The following is a 20,630-nucleotide window of genomic DNA, read 5'->3' as shown; positions in this document are numbered from 1 at the left end:
CAATCTCACCCTTGATATCTTCCAGAAGTTTTTTTATGTATTTGGGTGCTCCTGCATTGGGTGCCTATATGTTTACCAGAGTTATATCTTCTGGTTCAATTGCTCCCTTTAGTATTATGAAGTGGCCCTCCTTGTCTCTTGTTATGACCTTCACTTTGAGGTCTATTTTGTCAGATATAAGTATCACTACCCCAGTTTATTTTTCATTTCCATTTGCCTGAATTTTTTTTTTTTTCATCTCTTCACTTTCAGTCTGTTGAGTCCCTTTTTCTGAAGTTGGTGTCTTGTAAACAGCAGATATATGGGTCATGTTTTCTTATCCATTCAGCTACTCTAAGTCTTTTGATTGGAGCATTTAATCCATTAACGCTTAAGGTTATTATTAATAGGTACTTGTTTGTCACCATTTTTATTCTTTTTGTCTGTGTTCCTTCTTCCCTCCCTATTTCTTCTTTTTTTTACAGCATTCCCTTTAGCATTCCTTGCCTTGCTGGCTTGGTACTAATAAACTCTCTTAGCCCTTTTTTGTCTGTGAAGCTCCTGATTTCACCTTCAATGTTGAATCATAGCCTTGCTGGGTATAGTATTTTTGGATTTAGTCCCTTGCTTTGCATCACTTTGTATATTTCATTCCATTTCCTTCTGGCCTGATGTGTTGATAGGCTAATGGGACATCCCTTATAGGTAACTTTCTGTCTCTCTCAGGCAGCCTTTAAAATTCTTACATTGTCATTGGTGTTTTCCAATCCTATATAATAAAAGGCCAATATGCAAATCAACCAAACAGTGGAATGACTGGTCGCTATGATGCACACTGACCACCAGGGGGCAGACAGGATGAAAAGGGGAGAAGTGAGGAAAAAAAGAGTGGAATAAAAGAAAAAATAAGATAAAATAAAATAATGTTGAAAAAATAGAAATAGAATGAAGAACATTAATCAAAAAAATAAAAGGTTAAAAATTTTAAATGAAAGGTAAAAAATAAAAAAGTGAAGTGTCATTTGCTTCACCTGAGTTTTTTTGTTTGTTTTTTAATATATTTTATTGATTTTTTACAGAGAAGAAGGGAGAAGGATAGAGAGTTAGAAACATCGATGAGAGAGAAACATCGATCAGCTGTCTCCTGCACACTCCCTACTGGGTATGTGCCCGCAACCAAGGTACATGCCCCTGACCGGAATCGAACCTGGGACCCTTGAGTCCGCAGGCCAATGCTCTATCCACTGAGCCAAACCGGTTAGGGCTTCAGCTGAGTTTTAATGTCCCATGGAGGCTGGTTTAGCATCCCTCTCTACTGTTCTGTCTGCCATTCTCAGTTTCCTGTTAGGTAGTCACACTGTTGAAGTTCCCAGTGATCCACTGCTCCTCTGTGTCTGTCCGCACAGCCTTGTTTCAGGCAGGCGGGACCAATCTGCCCGCTTTGTTTGTCTGCCTACTTTCAGTATTATTTACACAAGTGTCTATTTCTGGCATGGGCTTTAGGTGGGAATGTTGCTTTATTGGTTTCTGGGACCAAACAGCCCCTCAACCCAGTCCCCCAGGGCTCCCTGGGGCTATTCAGATTCTTTGTTTCCTCTGCAAAGTTTGAGGCTGGGTGTGCTGCACTAATTGCCCTGCAGGCGCTGATGGGAGGGGTTGGCTCTGCTTAGGGTTGGAGGGTCCGGAATGTTCCAGTGTCAGATTCCTCATCACCTCTCCCTGTCCTGCTTCCCTCCACAGCCTCCCCCAGCCTCCACAAAACTGCACCTCCTCCTGCACCACAGCCTCAGTGAGTGTTTGTAATCAAAACGTCCTATGAACTGGGTTTAGTGAATAAAAGCAAGGAAAATATAAAAGCAAAACAGCTGTGCCACTGCGTATTTCTCTCCCCCTGGTACCACACAGCTCAGGCAGTTCTTCAGGCCGCCTTTCTGGGCACAGCATCCCATGGCTGTGGACTTAGACCTAGATTCCCTGGCTGCCAGCAGCCCTGTGGACCCCCTTCCACAGTCGAGTGTTACATGTGTCCCCAAGGGATGCGGACTTGGTGCAGTGCAGGTTCCTTCTGAGCCTCTCATCCCTGTAATTGGGAGTCTATCTCTCCAGCCCAGATCCCTGATCCTACTGTTCTCCAGGCATCCTCTGTCCTTTCCAGCTATAGGTTGTCTCACCAGATGTGTTTAATTCGACAATTCTTGGTGGATGTTATTCGGTTTAGTGTTCCTTCTATCTGCTCCATGAGAAGGCACAGGACATGACTGCCTATTCAGCCGCCATTTTTCAAAATCGAGGCCCCACTTTCTTAACAGCCCCCTGACTCTATTGTAAGTGGGTCTCTTGGCAATTCCTCTTCTATTTTTTTCTTCATTTTCAGTACTGAGTGTAGCATCTCTATTATGAGAGTTTCTTTTACTATTCTATGGAATACTGCTCAAGCATACAAACACTGAAGCAAGACTGCTTAGATCTGTCCTGGCTGGTGTGACTCAGTTGGTTGAATGCTGTCCCATGCACCTGAGAGGTCACTGAGAGGTCAACACCAGTTTGATTCTCAGTTAGGGCAAACACCAGGGTTTCAGGCTAGATCCCCAGTATGGGGTGCACAGGAGGCAGCCAAGGGATGTTTCTCATTTATGTTTCCCTCTCCCTCTCCCTCACCCTCTCCCTTCTTATCAATAAAAACATATTTTTTTTAAAAAAGACTGCTCATATCTCCCAATTTCTGGTGGGCTGATTGGACAAGCTATTTGACTTCATGCTTCAGAAAGGTATGGTAATAGTTCCTAAGTCCCATGGATTTTAGAAGGCTGAGTGATTTAATGTGTATATAGTGCTTACTATAAAGTGGCTTACCTGTCTACTGTAGAAGCAATGTATTCACATGGTAAAGTAATTGCAGTAGCTTCTTTACCATCTAATCATCCATAAATGGTTTTGTTCATATGTGTAGCCAACATTTATTAAAGATTTTTAAAATAAAATTGGACTTAGTTCTAGTAACTAAATTTTTACAAAATGCATTATCTTGGGCAGTTTACAACTAGAATTTTGCATTTTTATTTATTTTGTAAATATGAACAGATACTATTACTCCAGTAGAACAAAAAATAGGAAACTTATGCCATTTGAACTTGATAACAAGTATAAAGTGTTATATTTTTTTGGCTTTAGAAATTTCTCTGTGTGATAACTTTAAGAAGAAAATTGCCTTGCAGGCAATTTGAGTATTGGCTGAGATTTCCGACAACTGGAGAATATGTGATTTGTTTCATTAAAATTAGTCCCAAGGTATGACCTGAGGAATTAAACAGCTGATAAAATTACTATCTTGGAACAAAATAGCTTTTGGACTTGGAAAGTTTGACTAACTGTAATCATTAATCTTGTATTTTTTCTAGTTCTAGGTTGTCATGTTGCTGGTAGGAATTATACTATTTAAAGACATTATGATTGGGATTTTTTTCGAAATCAGCTAATAAACACGACCCACATCATCCTTGTTATTTAGTAGCCATAAAGGTTTTTGTTTTGTTTCTACTGGCAAAACTTCAGTTTTTAACGGAATCTTGGCAGGTAGCTTCAGTGAGAATATCTTTAGGGAAAGATGTGAGGACCTTGAATGGTATAAAAGAAATCTGATCTGGTTCTGTAAACAATCAATAGATAAATGATAACATCATAATTTCTGTTGAATTAAATAGTAATTTCTATTGCTAATACAGTTCTATAAGATTAAGACTAATGGAATTGAGAAAGGAAAAATGGGTTGTCTATAATGTGTTTATTTTGATTTTTTAAAATGTTAGATCAGATTAATTTAGATTGTGAAAACCTTAACAATTAGGAATTGAATTAAAGTTCCCACTTTACAGCCTTGTTACTGTTAGTGGCTTATTCTGTGGTTAACAAGATCTCATAATGTATATTTATAAGTGGAAATTCATGTTTTACATACAAAATGAGTTATGAGAGTGTGTTCATTGTCCTAATTACTATTTTTTCACCTATAAAACTAATTGCCATCCTCTATAATTGAGGTTTAATATTGATAAATCTATAAAAAATTGTATATGGGATTGTGTTCCCTAAAATATAATGTAAATAAAGAATACTGTGTTAATTATAGTTTTCTAACCATGCCACATTATTCTAGATATTTCCTCATTTTATTTTAATACTGCAAACATTTTTTGAACTTTGTTTCTCATAAAACAGATTCTGTGGTTATTAAAATTCCACAATTATGGACACTAACACCACTTGATGAGCTAAAAATTCTACCATAGGGCATAAGAAGTAATAAATGAAAAACAAATTCTGTAATCATTTATTTGGTGTGGGATTAATTTTGTTATCCAGAAAGTGGCATGTTGTCATTTTATACACTGTCACATTTATATTTGTTTTTGTAATTTGTATGATTATTATGAGCCCTAGTGAGTGTAAATACCAGTAAAATAGTTCTCTATTTTTATTATTGACATATTCTTTTCTAATTAACATTATTGTGATTATGACTTTAAAACTATATATGTAGCGTATGCCTTAATGCAATTAAGTTGCTCTTATTTCTTACTAAAAATAATTTTATTTAGTATGATTTTCACATCTTTGATAAAAAGACTACACCTAAGGGGTCATTTCAGTTCATAGGTGATCCTTTTTATTTTAAAGGATGTCATCTCTCTAGATGGTTGACATTTAAAGGCAGGTTTTTTGAAATAGTCTTTTTGAAACTTCACTGAGATCATATATCAAAAGATCCAGTTGCAGGCTCTTAAGAAGGGATGATTGTAGGTTTTGTCTGAATGAACAGATTGAAATTTTATTTGAGGAAGAAACCTCTAAAATACCTTCTTTCTTTGGAAGAGACCATAAATATCAGTTGTGTTGAAAATGCACTTTAGCTATTTTTCTTAGTCCAGAGGTAACAAATGACAACATAGTAACAAGTATATATTAAATATAGAATAAATACATACCATATAGAATATAAAATATATGCTATAATATTTAGTGGCTATGTATATATTTTAAAATATCTGTCCCATTTTTATCATTTTAACAGTTTCAAATATGTTTATAGGTAATTTAATTCAGCAACTGCATTTCTCATTTACTTTAGGAAATGTAGTTACTCGTTTTCTTACTTTCAAATGATAAATATGTACTCTAAAGCAATTGTAACAGAGTAATGTAGTTTCACTAAACTAGCTATGAAAGATGCACATGACACAATATGTATCTATATCTATATATGTATATCTGTATCTATTCCAGATACAAATATACAGTTAGATATATAATAAGGATTTACCTACACCTCCATTTCTTTAAACTATGTAGATTCACCCACATGCACATATACTGTACACACAGAATTCTACTCATACTACATGGCTAAATATAGAAGGTAATTGCTGACAAATTATTTGCTAGAGATCATATTTTTAAATAATAATAACATTAGCTAAAATTGAAATAGTTTCTACTCTTTGCACACATTGTTCTCAGCACTATTTAAATAACAATTCACATGTTCTAAAGGCTCAGTTTGATTGATTGCTTTTTGGCATTTTGAGGAGAGCTCTGAGTGGAGAGTTCTACGCTGTTTCTTGTTTCTCTACCTAATTATAAAAGCAGAATTGGCACAAAGTGACCAACCATGGAGAAGTTACTACCAACCAGATGCTACCAATACAAGATCAGGCTCAAACAGAAATATTTAAATAGCTACAATTTATTTGACTCCCAGATGAATTCAGCTCAACAGGCATCTGTGTTATATATCAACATTCCTAACCATTCCTTTTATAATTTTTCCCACATCATTTCAATCTGTGTCAGTCAGCACTCTGCAGAGCTAGGTCATCCTGAAAGAAACCATACAAGTAAGGAACTGCCTGTGCCCTTACTAAGCGTGCTCTCATTTAAATAAAATATGAGATCAATCTTTTTTTCTTCATTTTTTCTTGGGGTATAAATTTTTCAAAAGATGTGTTCATATCATAAAATAAAGAAAGAACAAAGTTTTTAGAGTAATATAAAATCAGAAATGAACTTTGATGATTCTGCCTTTTTCAAATGAGGAATGTTTGCTAATAATTGTGTTAAAATATTGTTTCCTCCCACACCTAATAAACGGTAAACATGTTCATAGGGAAAATTCATATAAACATACTTCTAAATACTTGTTTAGTATATAAGAATAGGAGACAATATACTGTCAGTTTGTCACAGTGAGTAGCTTGAACATCTAGGCTACATCATTTTGGTGACACTCTTTTCTATTTCATTTTACCTTCTTCTATGCTGTTTTTCATGCTATATTCTCACTTATTTAAACATTTGCCATTTTTTTAATTAAAATTGACTTTAAGTCACAAATTTGTTATAACTTGCTATACAACCTTCATTTATATTGCACCATCAAAGCATGGTACAATACAAAAGCAAAAATACCAATACATTTTTCCAAAATTAAAACTTCCAATATTATTTTATTATACTTTCCTAACTAAATCACATTTTGACAAGTAGTCTTGGGGAATGTTGCGCACGTATATTTTTATTTCTGATTTTTAGATATGGCTATTCTTAGCAGAAATCACCGAAGGCATGGAAGATTTGAAAAGAGAGAGTCCAATTAGTAGAATAATAATATTGTCTTCAATAAGGGTAGAAGCAGTTATAAGTTGTCATTTACAACACACACACACTTCAGCATCTTTATTGGTGTACAACTGATACACAGTAAACTACACATAAAGTGTACAATTGGGTAAATTTTAGAATATGCACACACCTGTGAAACATCACCATAAACAAGATAGTGATTATATTTTTCTCCCAACAGTTTCCTCCTGTCTCTTGTGAATTAAGTAAAAACAATATATATACCTTATGACTTTATTCATATAACACTCTAGAAAAATGCAAAATAAATGTGTTGTAGTATAAAGCAGATAATTGTTCTCACTTTTCTATTTGCCAAAGTGTCTTTTTATGTGTCAACTATCATCCAGAAGCTGTTTTAAGGACTAAGCAGGCAATAGTGAAGAACATACACATTTTTTTCTACTTTTATGGAGATTATAGTCTCATAGGCTACTAGTAAACTAGATTATGTGTGAGGGAACAAACCAATCAGTTTACTAAAACTGAAGAACCAAGAAAATACCAAATATAAAAAGAATCAATGCCAAAAGAAGGAAGGCAAGCATAGCAAAAGAGAGCAACATAGCAGACGGTAATAGTGAGCCAAAGGGTCAGAAAAAGTACTAGTTACCCTGGCCGGTAGCTCAGCTATTAGAGAGCCCTCCCATATGCTAAGGTTGAGGGTTGGATCCTCGCGGTCAGGGCACATACAAGAATCAACCAATGAATGCATAAGTAATGGAACAACATCCATCTCTCTCTCTCTCTCCCCTTTCTTTTCACTGTCTAAAAAAAATCAACTTATAAAAATTCAAACTACAATAATAACAAAAACTGTAGTTCACAAAACATTAACACTAACGCATTTTCTAGCCTCACGTTTCTAAGTTTATATATTTTGTTTAAAGAAGAACTAATCCTAATGTTGTTTGCCTTCAGTATTTCCCCAAGTTTGTAGCAACAGTGATTCAATTGGAGTGTTTATTAACAACACGGATCCTTGGCCCCAGTCTGACCTTCTGAGTCAGTATTTCCTGCAAAATCCAATTGATCTGTTTTTGTTTGTTTGTTTTTAAGGAAAAATAGGGCCAGACTCACCTGAATGGCAAGAAGCACCTAAATATGATAAATTGTGCAGAGAGAGATAAGTAGTGACTTTCAGCTGGAAGATATTGACAGCTTACTTGGCCAATTGGCATCAAATATGCATTTATTTTTAAAATTTGTGTGTAAATAACTCAGGCATTATTCATGTGGAGGGATTTCTGCAGGAAAATAAAAGGAGTCTTTCTGAGTAAGATTTTACACATTCACGGACTTTTATAGATCAAAAGGGTGTCAATAGTGTCTTAGATTCCACAAAGCTTTAAGTTTCAAAATCTAGGTAGAGAAGTCAAATTAATGATGATATAGTATTTGTGTGTTTTTTAATACAAATAATCAATACTTAATTCTATCTCTAATCTAATTTTTGTCATCATATATAGCACGGAGTACAGGGACTGATGAGTGGTATTTTCTTATTCTATTGAACAATTAAGTTTCATCAGGTTCACTCTATTTAAAAAAAATAAAGCAGACATTATTCTAGTTCAGTACTTTTGGCTCATTAGCAATTTTATGGTAAGCAAGAAAGTTTACCTATAATTATTAATGCAGAGTTGTAAAATCCCCTGGATGTAGGAAATAAGAAAACCTTATCTGTATAGGTACTTTGCCTTTTGATCTTTTCCAGCATTTAGAAGAGTGCCAAGTCCAGAGAAGAGACAAAAACATTTGATTGATGTACATTGAGAGGATTAAGGAGTTATGGAGAATCCATTATAGAAGTCTCCTTAAACAAGTGTCTAGTATTTTTCAATGATATTTAAACACCATTTATTTGGCACCCAGCCTATACCTATACACACAGAATCATATTTCAACCTTACAAAAATATGATGTTTGTGTGATTGTTCCTGTTCTAAAGATAAAAAGTACCTTCACAGAGGTTAAACAGCTTAAACAGTGTCGCACACACAGCTAGAAGCTGGCTGGCTGCCAAGGGATTAGAAGCCAACTCTGTCTGACTTCAGAGCTGTCTGGCACTCTTTCCATCTGGGGACACTGCTTTAAACTCGGTTTCTGTATTTGAAAAGTGAGGAAGATATGCGGTGTTTTACATAATGGATTACAGGGTTTTGTATATCATTGCTTGTGCCATTGAGATGTTAGAGATTTCTACATTATTATATCAATATCAATAAGCCAAAGAGTTAAGATGAGCAATTATTTAATCACTAGACAACCTACTAGAATTGAAATAAATGGATGGTGGGATCTACTGCTGAAGAGAGAGGTTACAGATAAGTAGGGTAAAGAGGCTAGAAAGATCTGTTTGGTAACTGATTGGTGACTTCAGTATATATTTATGTTTAGCTTAATATACTTATATATGTATATATTTATAGTTCTATATAGGAATATTCATAGATATACACAGGTTAATATAGATGCATTTATTTCCTAGCTATGTCGGCTAAGAGGGCCTAGAAGCAATGACATCCAGGAGCAAGGAGCACGCCTTTCTTCCTGATCTTGGTTTATAACAGCATTGTCTAATGAAAGAAACCAGTGGTATTAGAAAAAATGACTGCCTTAAGACTGGGCCAATAAATAAGCAAGATGAGCCTAGAATAGCTGGTCTTATAGTGCCAGGAAGTAAGAAAGGGATATCTGAAACAAACAGACTCACAAACTCATAATGATGGGGATATGTCAAAGGAACATAAGAACTGAGAGAGTCATCAGTGGCCAAGTTTAATAATTTGAGTAACCAAGTAAATTACTAGGTTAGAAACCCAAAGTATAAACATATCCACATATCCATACTGATATGAGTAAATGAGTACAAAGTAAATAAGTAAGAGAAAATAGACAAATCACTGTGCAGAAGAATTCCAAATAATTTATGCAGACAGCCTCAGGGAAGTAGAGCATAACTCTGTTCCTTAAGCATGGCTACAGAGTGACTTCCTTCCAAAGAACAAAGTATAGAAAACTGGGAAAAAGAATAACTTTAGAGTGGAGGGAACAGATCGATGCCATCTTAGTCAGATGACCAAGGTTAACATACCAGTGATAAGTTATGTTGATAGTATGTTTCCTAGATATGATGTAATGAAAATGACACTTTACCTGTATAGTTTTCTCCCCCAAAACTCATCACCCAGTCTAATCATGAGAAAAGCACCCATTCCATCCGATGGTGAGATAATCTACAAAGTACTTGACCGTATGCCTCAGAACTGTCAGTCATCAGATCAAGCAAAATTTGATAAACTATTATAGCTAACAGGAGCCTAAGGAGACAGGATGACTAAATGCACTATGGTATGCTGGATGGGATCCTGCGACAGAAATAGGATAATAAGTAAAACTAAGGAAACCTAAGTAAAATACGGACTGAGATGAATAATAATGTATCAATATTGATTCATTAATAGTGACAGATGTACTGCACTATTGTAAGATGCTACTGATTGGGGACACTAGGTGTGGGGTATATGTGAACTGTCTGTGCTTTCTTTGTAATCTTTCTATAAATATAAAACCATTTTAAATTTTATTTTTAAAAACTCAAATAGATGAAATAATGAGTCCACAATAGGAACTGTCACTAGCCTAAAGGACGGTTATTTTGCTTATTACACTGGTCCTCAAAGGTCAGCTCCATATAAAAGCTACTATACAGAAACAAAATGTTTCTACATATCCAAAAGGTGAAACTCAGATGTTATGTAAAGTGATACGTTTTATTCACAACTTGATTTCTTTATTATTGTCTTCTTACACTAGGAAAGGAATAGTTGTATTTACAAGCAGAAATGTCTTAAGTCATCCTTCTCTTTTCATTTCAGGCTTACTTAATAAAAGCTTAACTGGGTAAAGAATGAGCAAAGGGTATCTGTGAGGAAGACGGATGAGATATATTACACCTGCCCTTGATGCTGACAAATCTGGCTGCAGTTACTTTAATGTGCACAATACTCATGAAATACTCTACAGTAGTGGGCGCGTGCTGCCATTCACAATTTGTGCATCATCATTATGTCCCCAGGAGCTGTCACTGTCCCCACTTTGATCAGCTTTTACCCAAATGATGCAGAGATGGTCTTGCCAGAGAGGACATTATTCCTAAACTACTCTGAGTTGTCTTCTTCCCCAATTCTGAACCATTTTTAAAAAGCACTCTGTATTTAACCTCTAAGAAAACCAACTTTGGCAAACAATGACATTATTCAATCAAGCAGTCTTTGAAAGCTATACAATTTTTGTTTTTCAATGATGTAAGTAAATAACAAAATATTCCACTTTAGCCTGGTTAAGTGTGCATTGATATTTATTTGATAGCTTCACTCTGAAACAGTTGATTATTTTGTTAAAGAAGTAAGTTTTAAAATAAAGCACAAATCTCCAATTGATAAGATCCTAATCTGTGCAACTAAGATGAGACAAAATCAGTTTTGAATGATACATGATGATGTATGTATTTCCCATGTAGTCATTCATGTATGCATGCATTCAACAAATTTTTATCAAATCTCTATATGCAAAATACTTTTCTGGTGCTAGAAATAGAGCAGTGAAGGAAACCAAATTAATCCTTCCTTCATAGGACATACACGTTAAATGCAATTTATGAATAGGAAGGTGACAACACCACCAATTATTGGGTAAAAACTGACAGTTACTTATAAGAAATACATCAGTCAAAAGGAGAATGTTTGCAAAGTAGTAAAGTGAATGAAGAATTTTCAAGACCGTCTTTGTATATTTAGTAACAGTGCAATAAATATACAGAGCTAATGGGAAAATGAGTCTAATTCATGATTCGTGGTAACTCATAAAGCTATTCACTACTGATCAAAGTACATTAAAAAATGCCGCTGTCTTCCACAAGCCTCTGTTACTGTTTTTGCTTCAGTAAATTTGCTACTTTGCTACAAACATGCTGATGAACTGGGGGCACATAGCTTACTTTTTCTTGTTTCTTGTCTTCTGGATGCTTTGTCCACCATGAAGAATATGGCATGACTTTCCCTCACAGGGAAATCAATAGGGACTTTGAATCTTTACCAAAATGTGACTGTGAGAACTGCCAATCTATTACAATTTCCATAGAAGTAAATATACAGCAATTTAAAAACTACTTTTAGATAATTTGGGCTTTAAATGCACAGTAAGTGTTATTCTTGAAAAAACTTTATGGAATTGGGTACCTTTAAGAAAACTAGATAAGGATGAAAATATGCATCCTCTGAATCTGAATATAAGAAAGGTCTGTGATTAAAAAAACAAAGTGCACATTAAAATACTGAAGTCATTATCACCCTATTATCCTATATAATAAAAGGACAATATGAAAATTGACCCTAATGAAGGAATGACCAGGAATGACCAGTCACTATGATATGCACTGACCACCAGGGTGCAGACACTCAATGCAGGACCTTCCCCCTGGTGGTCAGTGCACTCCCACAGGGAGAGCTCTGCTCAGCCACAAGCTGGACTGACAGCTGCGAGCTCAGTGGCAGTGGTGGGAGCCTCTCTCACCTCCTCCGCAGTGCTAAGGAAGTCCTACTGTCTATGAGCTGTCAGTCGGACATCCCCCAATGTCTCCCAGGCTGCCAAAGGGATGTCTGACTGCTAGCTTAGGCCCGATCCCCCAGGGAGTGGGCCTAAACCAGCAGGTAGACATCCCTGGAGGGGTCCCCGACTGCAGAGAGGATACAGGCCGGGCTGAGGGACCACCCCGAGTGCACAAATTTTCATGCACCGGGCCTCTAGTGGGTATATAAAACATGAAACAGTTAACTAATTTTGCTCTCTCACAGATATATGTCTGTTTATTTTAATTTTATTAAAAGACACACTTCACCTTTGAGTTTCATAGTTGAGTTCGTTGACATATAATTTAAAAATAAGGTGTAGTTTTTTTTGTGTATATTACTTTGCTTCTGCTTTGCCACCAATCACTCATTCCATTTACACTTAGTGGATGCTCCTCTGTCCCAGGCACTGATCTAAATCTAGAGTCAGCAGTGAATACAATAAACATATTTCTGCCCTCACAGAAAATTATATTCTACTTGAGAAGACAGAAAAAAAGTAAATCTCTATTTAAGATATGATATTAGAAGATACAAGTGAAAGAACTAAGGAGAAAAATGAAACACTGAGGGAGCAGAGGGCCTGGTGAGGTGAGAAGAGATGGATGGAGATGAGAGTTAGTTACTCGAGTGGTAAAGTAGACAGGCAAGGTCTCAGGAGAACCCAGAGGAAAGGGAGAGCTCTGGAGAAGTACCTCTGAGCGATGAATGCCAAGTGCTGTGGCCCTTGGGTAGGAGTGTGTCTGAAGTGCCTATGAGCAGAAAGCCTGGGCAGGGCTGCTGAAGAACAGTAGCAGGAGGTGGGGTGAGAGGACGCGCATGTGTTGATCCTTGTTTGAAAATCTGGGTTTGTGTATTACTCTTGAGATAATCATATATATATATAAATCATTTTTATATAAATGTACATTTTGAGTATATAAAATTGAATTTCAGCATATGTCTGATACTGTTTATAATGCTCGGCTGTTGATAGGCTATGACTCTGGTTATATCCTACTCATTATGTCTGCCATCATTAACATCTTATATGTACCTATTATATACATATATGTGTGTGTGTGTGTGTGTGTATATACATATTATATCTAATATATATTATATCACAGGCACATCATTTATTAGATGATGATAGTCTTTCCTATATCTTTTATATAAGCTAAAAGCTACAAAATAAAGATAATCTACATTAAAAAATGTTAGTCAATACCTCTTTATAATGTCAAACCCAGAGCCCACACAAGTATCAACAGATTGATAAAAATGGATGTTGAATCAAATATTCATATGTTTGGGAATTTAAAATATCCAGACATATCTGAAATAGCATACAATTTGTTCTATTTTCATCAAAAAACTACTTTTTCTTGTACGATTTAGTAGACATTGGCCAATAACAACAAGCACCATAGGTGATTGTGACATCTCATGAAATACTTGTGGGGAATAGAAACAAAGGAAAATTTTTGTTTTATTTGCAATTGTTTCTAAGATATAACATATTTTATAACATACTTTTGAAGAAAACATGCACTATATTTAATATATAAATTTAATAATGATTATAGAACTCACAATTTCAGAAATAATAAATAAAAGAGAACCTTAAAGAAGCAAAAATGTAGTAATATAGATAATTATGTATATTAGCATAATGGCATATATTATACAGAGTCCATAAATTTTAAAACAAGTATTTCAGGTCAACACAAATACCCTTATTAAGAAAAAGTAAAATCATTCATTTATGTTTCTAAAATTTATAGAAAAAATGCAGACTTTAGTTTCTGTGTGACGACAGTTTTATGATAGAAAATTTTAAGGATACTTAGTTGATTTATATTTGTAAAACACTTTACAATCTATAAAAACTTGTATTATATAGAGAAAGTAAAATTGTTTCCAGGTTAAAAGAAAATTTAATTGTTTGGGATTTTTATTATACTGCCTTCCAGAAATGCCAATATACATTATACACAGTTGTAATTTCAGGGCTCTGTTAATCGTGCTACTCTTTATTTATACTATTTTGCAGCCCCCTCTCCAATCACCAATGTGAAAAAAGGGAAGATTGCAAAGAACAGCATCTCTTTGTCTTGGCAAGAGCCAGATCGCCCCAATGGAATCATCCTGGAGTATGAAATCAAATATTTTGAAAAGGTAGGACTAACAAAATAAAGAATGTCCTTTCTTCTTCTTCTTCTTCTTCTTCTTCTTCTTCTTCTTCTTTTTTCTTCATTTTAGAAACGGCAATTATCCAATTTGTAGAAAAGCCTGTTGCAATTTTATGTGTAAATCAATGACAATTGATTCTGCAGTCATGATTATGAAGGTGAGGAGTGTACAGGGAGCACGCTATGTGTGTCCTTTTGCTGCCAACTAGTTTATGCTGCCCGGATACTGCCATATAGTCTAACATCGGCTTAACTAGGTTTCACAGCATTAAGAGATGAAGTCATAGGACATTTTCAAAGTGTCACAAACACTCAAGTTGCTGACCTTCATGACTGACTGAGGTGTACTACCAGAAAAAGCGCTTGCGTACTGTCACCCTGCATAATGCCTATACTGTTAAGGAAGTGGGAACAGATAAGATGTGTATGCAATGTATACATTTTTAAAATCCATAACAAAGTAGCATAAAGTCCAAACACTGTACATAATATTTATTTTAAAATGTTGGGCCCAAAATTGGAAATGCGTGCCTCACATTCCCTATATTTTCTCGATTTCTTCACTGAGTTGACTCTTGGGTCCGTTCTTACAGGTTTGCCATAATAGTTTTTGAGGTCTGAAGGCAATAATCATCCTACTTCTTTTCTGGATCCACAACCAAGTGAGTCACTAATAAAGGAATTGAACAAATGGAAACCAAAGACGGGCCTATAATTTCTAAAGCTGGACCGGAGTATTTGGTTTAGATACGTAGCCACCATGAGTCTTCCAGCTCCCAGCCCCATTTCACTGTGATGTTTGTGGTCTGGATCTGAGTGACATACACCCCTAGAACAACCTGGGTTCTAACAGAGAAGATGAAGAGAGAGGAGTCCCCAACAGCCTCGTCATTAGTGGTAGGAGAAACTGACCCAGAAGTGTGTTTCCTACAGAAGTAGAAGTGATGGTGGTTGTAGATTATAATGCAGAGAAGCAGATCCCAAGAGGAAAGGGTAGGGCTCAGCCACACTGACTCAATTGCTTCTCCCAGACTCACAGAGACATCACCCTTTCCCTCTTAAGGAAGAGTGAAGAGGGTGAGAGGTAGTACAAAAACTTATTTTGCAATACCTAAGAAGTTGCCCAAACTATACATGGGAAGAGAGTGGGGGAATAAATTATTATCCTTATACTACTGCAAAAATATAATGAAAAATGCTGATTTCTTATTAATAAAAAATACTTTAAAATCTAACATTTTATGCATAGATAAGAGTGAGAGTAAATACACTGAAATAATTCATAGCATTATAGAATATATATTTTAATTTTTTTCTTTAATTATTGATTTGACAATTACTTGTGTAAAAGTACAACAGAGTACAAAACAGTAGGATGTGTGGGGAGGTTGAGAGCAAGGCTAACTACATATTCTTTCTAGGTCTTCTCTGCCTGTACAATGTTCGTATACTGATTTTATAAATAAATGAGTAAACAGAAAATTATTTCTTTTGAAATTGTTTTCCTAGGAATGACTTGATGTAAATTATTGACTTAATGTAAACTATTGGGTCATTAGGGAACATAAATGAAGATACTTATATTTCACAGAAAATACTTCATCAAATACATTATTCACCAACAATGCTCTAAGAGAATACCTCTAAGAAAAACCATTGTTGAGACATGGTTTATAGATTTTATTGTAAAAAACAAGTAAATTAAGTAAAATGTTATGTTAATTATCCCTAATTGATCCTTGTTTCTCCAAACTGAAATCTGAATTCAACAGGTCTACAATTTAAACACATTCTATATCCAAATATAATTTGTTAAATTAAAATTTGAATTTCTTACTCAAGTGTTTATAAACTTTTTTTTTTTACTGAATACTCATGCAAAGTTAGGTAACTGAAATATATATATATATATATATATATATATATATATATATCATATAGATGGAATATTTGTAAATATTATAAGTTCCCAAATTTTTGTTGTAATTAAATTTGATTTTTTAAAAAGTTGAAATCCATAATGGCACTTAAAAATAAGTATAAACCAAAAACTATGAATCTGAATATCTGTCTCTTAAATGAAATAAAGTTCAAGAGCAGGGAGACTAAACGTTCTATTTTTTTAAAAAAAATATATTTTTACTAGAGGCCCAATGCATAAAATTCATACAAGAGGTTCGGCCCTTGCAGTTCTGGCTGCCTTGGCTCTCGCAGCCACAGTGGCTGGCCTGGCTTCATCCGGAAGGTTGTCCGGAAGGTCATTCCACTGTTCGACTGTCTGCTCTAATTAGCATATTATGCTTTTATTATTATAGATTGATTTCAGAAAGAAAGGGAGAGGGAGAGATAGAAACATTAGTGATGAGAGAAAATCATTAATTGGCTGACTCCTGCATGAGCCCACAACCTGGGTATGTGCCCTTGCCAGAATTGAACCCGGGACCCTTCAGTCCCCAGGCTGACACTCAATCCATCGAGCCAAACTGGCTAGAGCAAGTGCTTCTTTACTAGCATAATTTTTCTACCCTGAAGCAACTACCTGGGCCAATGTCTGGTTTTTTCTTTTTGTCTTTAAAGAAATTATTTTATTTTTCACATTTATGAATAAACTTTGATTATTTTTATGATTACTTCCCAGCATCTGTATGAGTGCCATATATACAGACGTCAGCAAAAATAGGTTTATAGTTGTCCATATGGAAAATAATACAATAATCCTATCTAATAATAGACAAACATGGTAATTAACCATATCTCCAACATGCTTCCCATTGGCTAATCAGGGTGATATGCAAATTAACTGCCAACCAAGATGGCGGCCGGCAGCCAGGTAGCTGAAGCAAACAGGAGGCTTGCTTGCTCCAGTGATGGAGGAAGCCAACTTCCCCGCCTGCCGCCGCCCAGCTCTGAGCTGCACTCTAAGCAACTATGTTGCAATTATAGAAGCTAAACAATCCCCAGAAACCTGCTTTCAGCCAGCCGGGCCTCAGAGCTGGAGTTGCAACAGTGTTTCAATTATAGAAGCTAAACAAAGCCCAGATACCTACTTTCAGCAGCTGAGGTCTCAGAGCTGGAGCCTAGCCTCAGAGCTAAAGCCGGCTCTCAGCTCCAGTGACAGCCATAGAAGGTAAATAAATCCTAGAATAAAAAAAAAAAAGAAAAAAAGGAGAGGTTGGGAGCTTCAGTCACCTGCCAGCTTGAACGGCCCTCAGCCCCTCACCCAGACTCCAGGCACCCCAGTGGGGATCCCCACCCTGAAGGGGGTGTGACCAGCTGCAAACAACCATCATCCCCTCATCCAGGCTGGCTAGACACCCCAGTGGGACCCCCACCCTGATCCGGGACACACTTCAGGGCAAACCAGCTGGCCCCCACCCATGCACCAGACCTCTATCCTATATAGTAAAAGGGTAATATGCAAACTGACCTTAACAGCAGAAGGACTGGGAATGACTGGTCACTATGACACACACTGACTACCAGGGGGCAGACGCTCAATGCAGCAGCTTCCCTCTGGTGGTCAGGGCGCTCTCACATGGGAGGAGCTCTGCTCAGCCACAAGCCAGGCTGATGGCTGCCAGTACAGCGGTGGTGGTGGGAGCCTCTCCTGCCTCCTCAGCAGCGCTAAGGATGTCTGACTGCAGTTTAGTCCTGCTCCCCGCTGGCAAGTGGACATCTCCCAAGGGCTGCCAGGCTGCCAGAGGGTTGTCTGATTGCCATCTTAGGCCCAATCCCCAGATGAGCGGGCCTAAGCCAGCAGGTGGCCATCCCCTGAGGGGTCCCAGACTGTGAGAGGGCACAGGCCGGGCTGAAGGACCCCCTCTCCCCCCGAGTGCACAAATTTTTGTGCACCAGGCCTCTAGTTAATAAATAATAACACAAGAATAAACTCTGTGTTTCACATACTCACAACTGTAAACCTACTTTTGCACCTCCTCTATAATATAGAAGCAATTCTTCATCTCTTTTTAAAAATTTTAGGCTGCTACTAGAGTTACTCAACAAGTGGTGGAGCAGAGTTCTTTTCTATTAATATTTCTTCTAATGATTGTATTCATTTGATGTAATTTTATTTGTAGTTTAATTTCTTTTAAAATCATTTCTTTCAGTAAGATTTGGTTTTATATTTAATATTTTATATATAATTCTGTATTAACACAGTTTATTACCTATATAACTCAAAGTAAGAAAAATAATTTGGGAAAAGTGAGTTCTACACATGCCCCAATAAACAAATAATAAATTGCCTACCTACATGAAATAAAAATCAACAAAAACCTTTTATATGATACACTAAAGGCCCAGTGCATGAAATTCATGCACGAGTAGGGTCCCCTGGCCTGGCCAGTGATCAGGGCAGATCGGGGCCTTCTGGCTGCCAGCCAGGACCTTCCTTCCCTGGCTGCCTGCTGCAGGCCAGGGCCTTCCTTTGTTCCACGCTGCCCCCTGGTGGTCAGTGCATGTCATAGTGTGAAATCAAACTCCCGGTCTCCTGGTCGAACTCCCAAGGGATCACTTTGCATATTAGCCTTTTATATATATAGATTATTTGGATAAGTTATTAACTTTTTTGGTCAATATTTTTTATAATAAAGATATTAAATCCCAGACCTTTTTGCCAAGCTAAAATATTGAGCTAACCAATAAAAAAAACATGTAAAGTTTAGTTTTAATTTTGCTTCACACTTTCAGAAGAAGAAAAAAAAAGGATAATGAGCTTTTATACCATGTATTAAGATAGGGGTCCTGACAGGTTTCCAGAGTTCATCTGGAACCTTCTGAATGCCACCACTACTTTCCTGATTGGCTCTTGGCCAGACACAGGTGGCAGAGCTTTCCAGGGCTCACGCATTTGCCAGCTGGCATTTCTGCCTGCAATCGCCCTGCTCTAATAGAGGTCATTGGGCCTCCCTGCTCCCGCATGGTGATGGGCCCATTGCCATCTCTTAATTAAAGGCAGAGACTAAGGGAAGCTGCCCCTGGGCAGGGTGTTAGCCAGCTGGCTCCCTCTGTCCAGGCCCTCCCCTCCCTGCTTGTGAACAGTGTTTGCTAAGCAGCTGGGGAAATGTAGCTCATTTGCTCAGCGGGGGAGGGGGCAGGAATGCAGCAAAAGCCACTGCCTGAACCAAGGACTTGGCAGCCTGCTGTCATGTGGTTGTGGGTGTTAAGATGTGTACACAGGATTTGTGATATGGAGGAAATTTTAATCTGACAGTGATTGAAAGGAGTGGAGAAGAGGCAAATTTTGGAAGATATTTAGATAATTCAACATGTGTGTTTACGGGCTTTGATCCCGTAGATATATGCTTTGCTAAGTCCCTTCAATAAGATAGTATTCAACTACTCATAGAGACAATGTACAATTACACCTATGATAAGGAACCACTAAGACATACAAAATGTTAACAGATAAATTAGAATGTTGCAAAATTGTGTGCAAGTGATATTATATAGATACTGCATTATTTCAAGGAGGAAATTTCCAGTTTCCTTGCCATGTTTTTTCTTCTTTTTTTCTCGCAAAATGTATTCCTTGTGACTTCAATAGTTAGGAGTTTCAACCATGTAAACTTGTTTTTTTCTTTTCCTTAGAAGAATTGATCAACATTCTGTAGGGTTAAATCAAATTTACCTACAACCTATGATGTTATAGAAGTTGTGCTGGGTGCTATGTATATTATCTCCATCTCTCTCTCTGTGCTCACGATGCTCTTGATAAATAATTTCATCCCATTTTAAATGTCAGATAAAAATAAACGGAGTCACTTTAAAACAGAGTTTGAACCAGAGGAACTGCCTTGCATATTTTATGCTTCAAACTTTGAAAATGTTCAAACAGGGCAGAATGACCTTTGGCCTAGGCCTAAAGCAACATTGAATCCCAAATAACTGTGTGTAAAAATAACATGAAATCAGATATTATGACTAACTATCTGATGACTACTGAACTAAATTTTTTTTAAAAAAGTTTTAGAATTGACATCACTATGTGAGCTTTTCTATAGCAATAGAAATGCCTTGCATTTATGTACTCAATCCCCCTTCTTTTTCTAAGTATCCTCTGCCCTTGTCTCCTAATCAGAACACTACGTGGGCTTCTGCATGAACCAGAGCTTTACTGAATAGCTATCCTTTGATCTCAAATAAAGGCTTGTTGCTTCTCACTTTG

The 20,630-nt window shown here is 36.5% G+C and overlaps 1 protein-coding gene across 4 annotated transcripts in view; it reads left to right on the top strand.

The window, feature by feature from the left end:
- The window catches only part of EPHA5 (EPH receptor A5), a 284,303-nt gene that overhangs the window by 172,505 nt on the left and 91,168 nt on the right, over positions 1-20,630 (top strand). For all 4 annotated transcript variants that reach the window (XM_014461706.2, XM_014461703.2, XM_014461705.2 and 1 more), the window contains exon 5: positions 14,323-14,447. In XM_014461706.2, the coding sequence (XP_014317192.1) occupies positions 14,323-14,447 (125 nt within the window). The remainder of the gene's footprint in view (positions 1-14,322; positions 14,448-20,630) is intronic.

The sequence above is a fragment of the Myotis lucifugus genome, unplaced genomic scaffold (genome assembly GCF_000147115.1).
Source record: "Myotis lucifugus unplaced genomic scaffold, Myoluc2.0 scaffold_159, whole genome shotgun sequence".
NCBI lineage: Eukaryota > Metazoa > Chordata > Mammalia > Chiroptera > Vespertilionidae > Myotis > Myotis lucifugus.
This window is presented reverse-complemented; position numbering and strand designations above follow the sequence as displayed.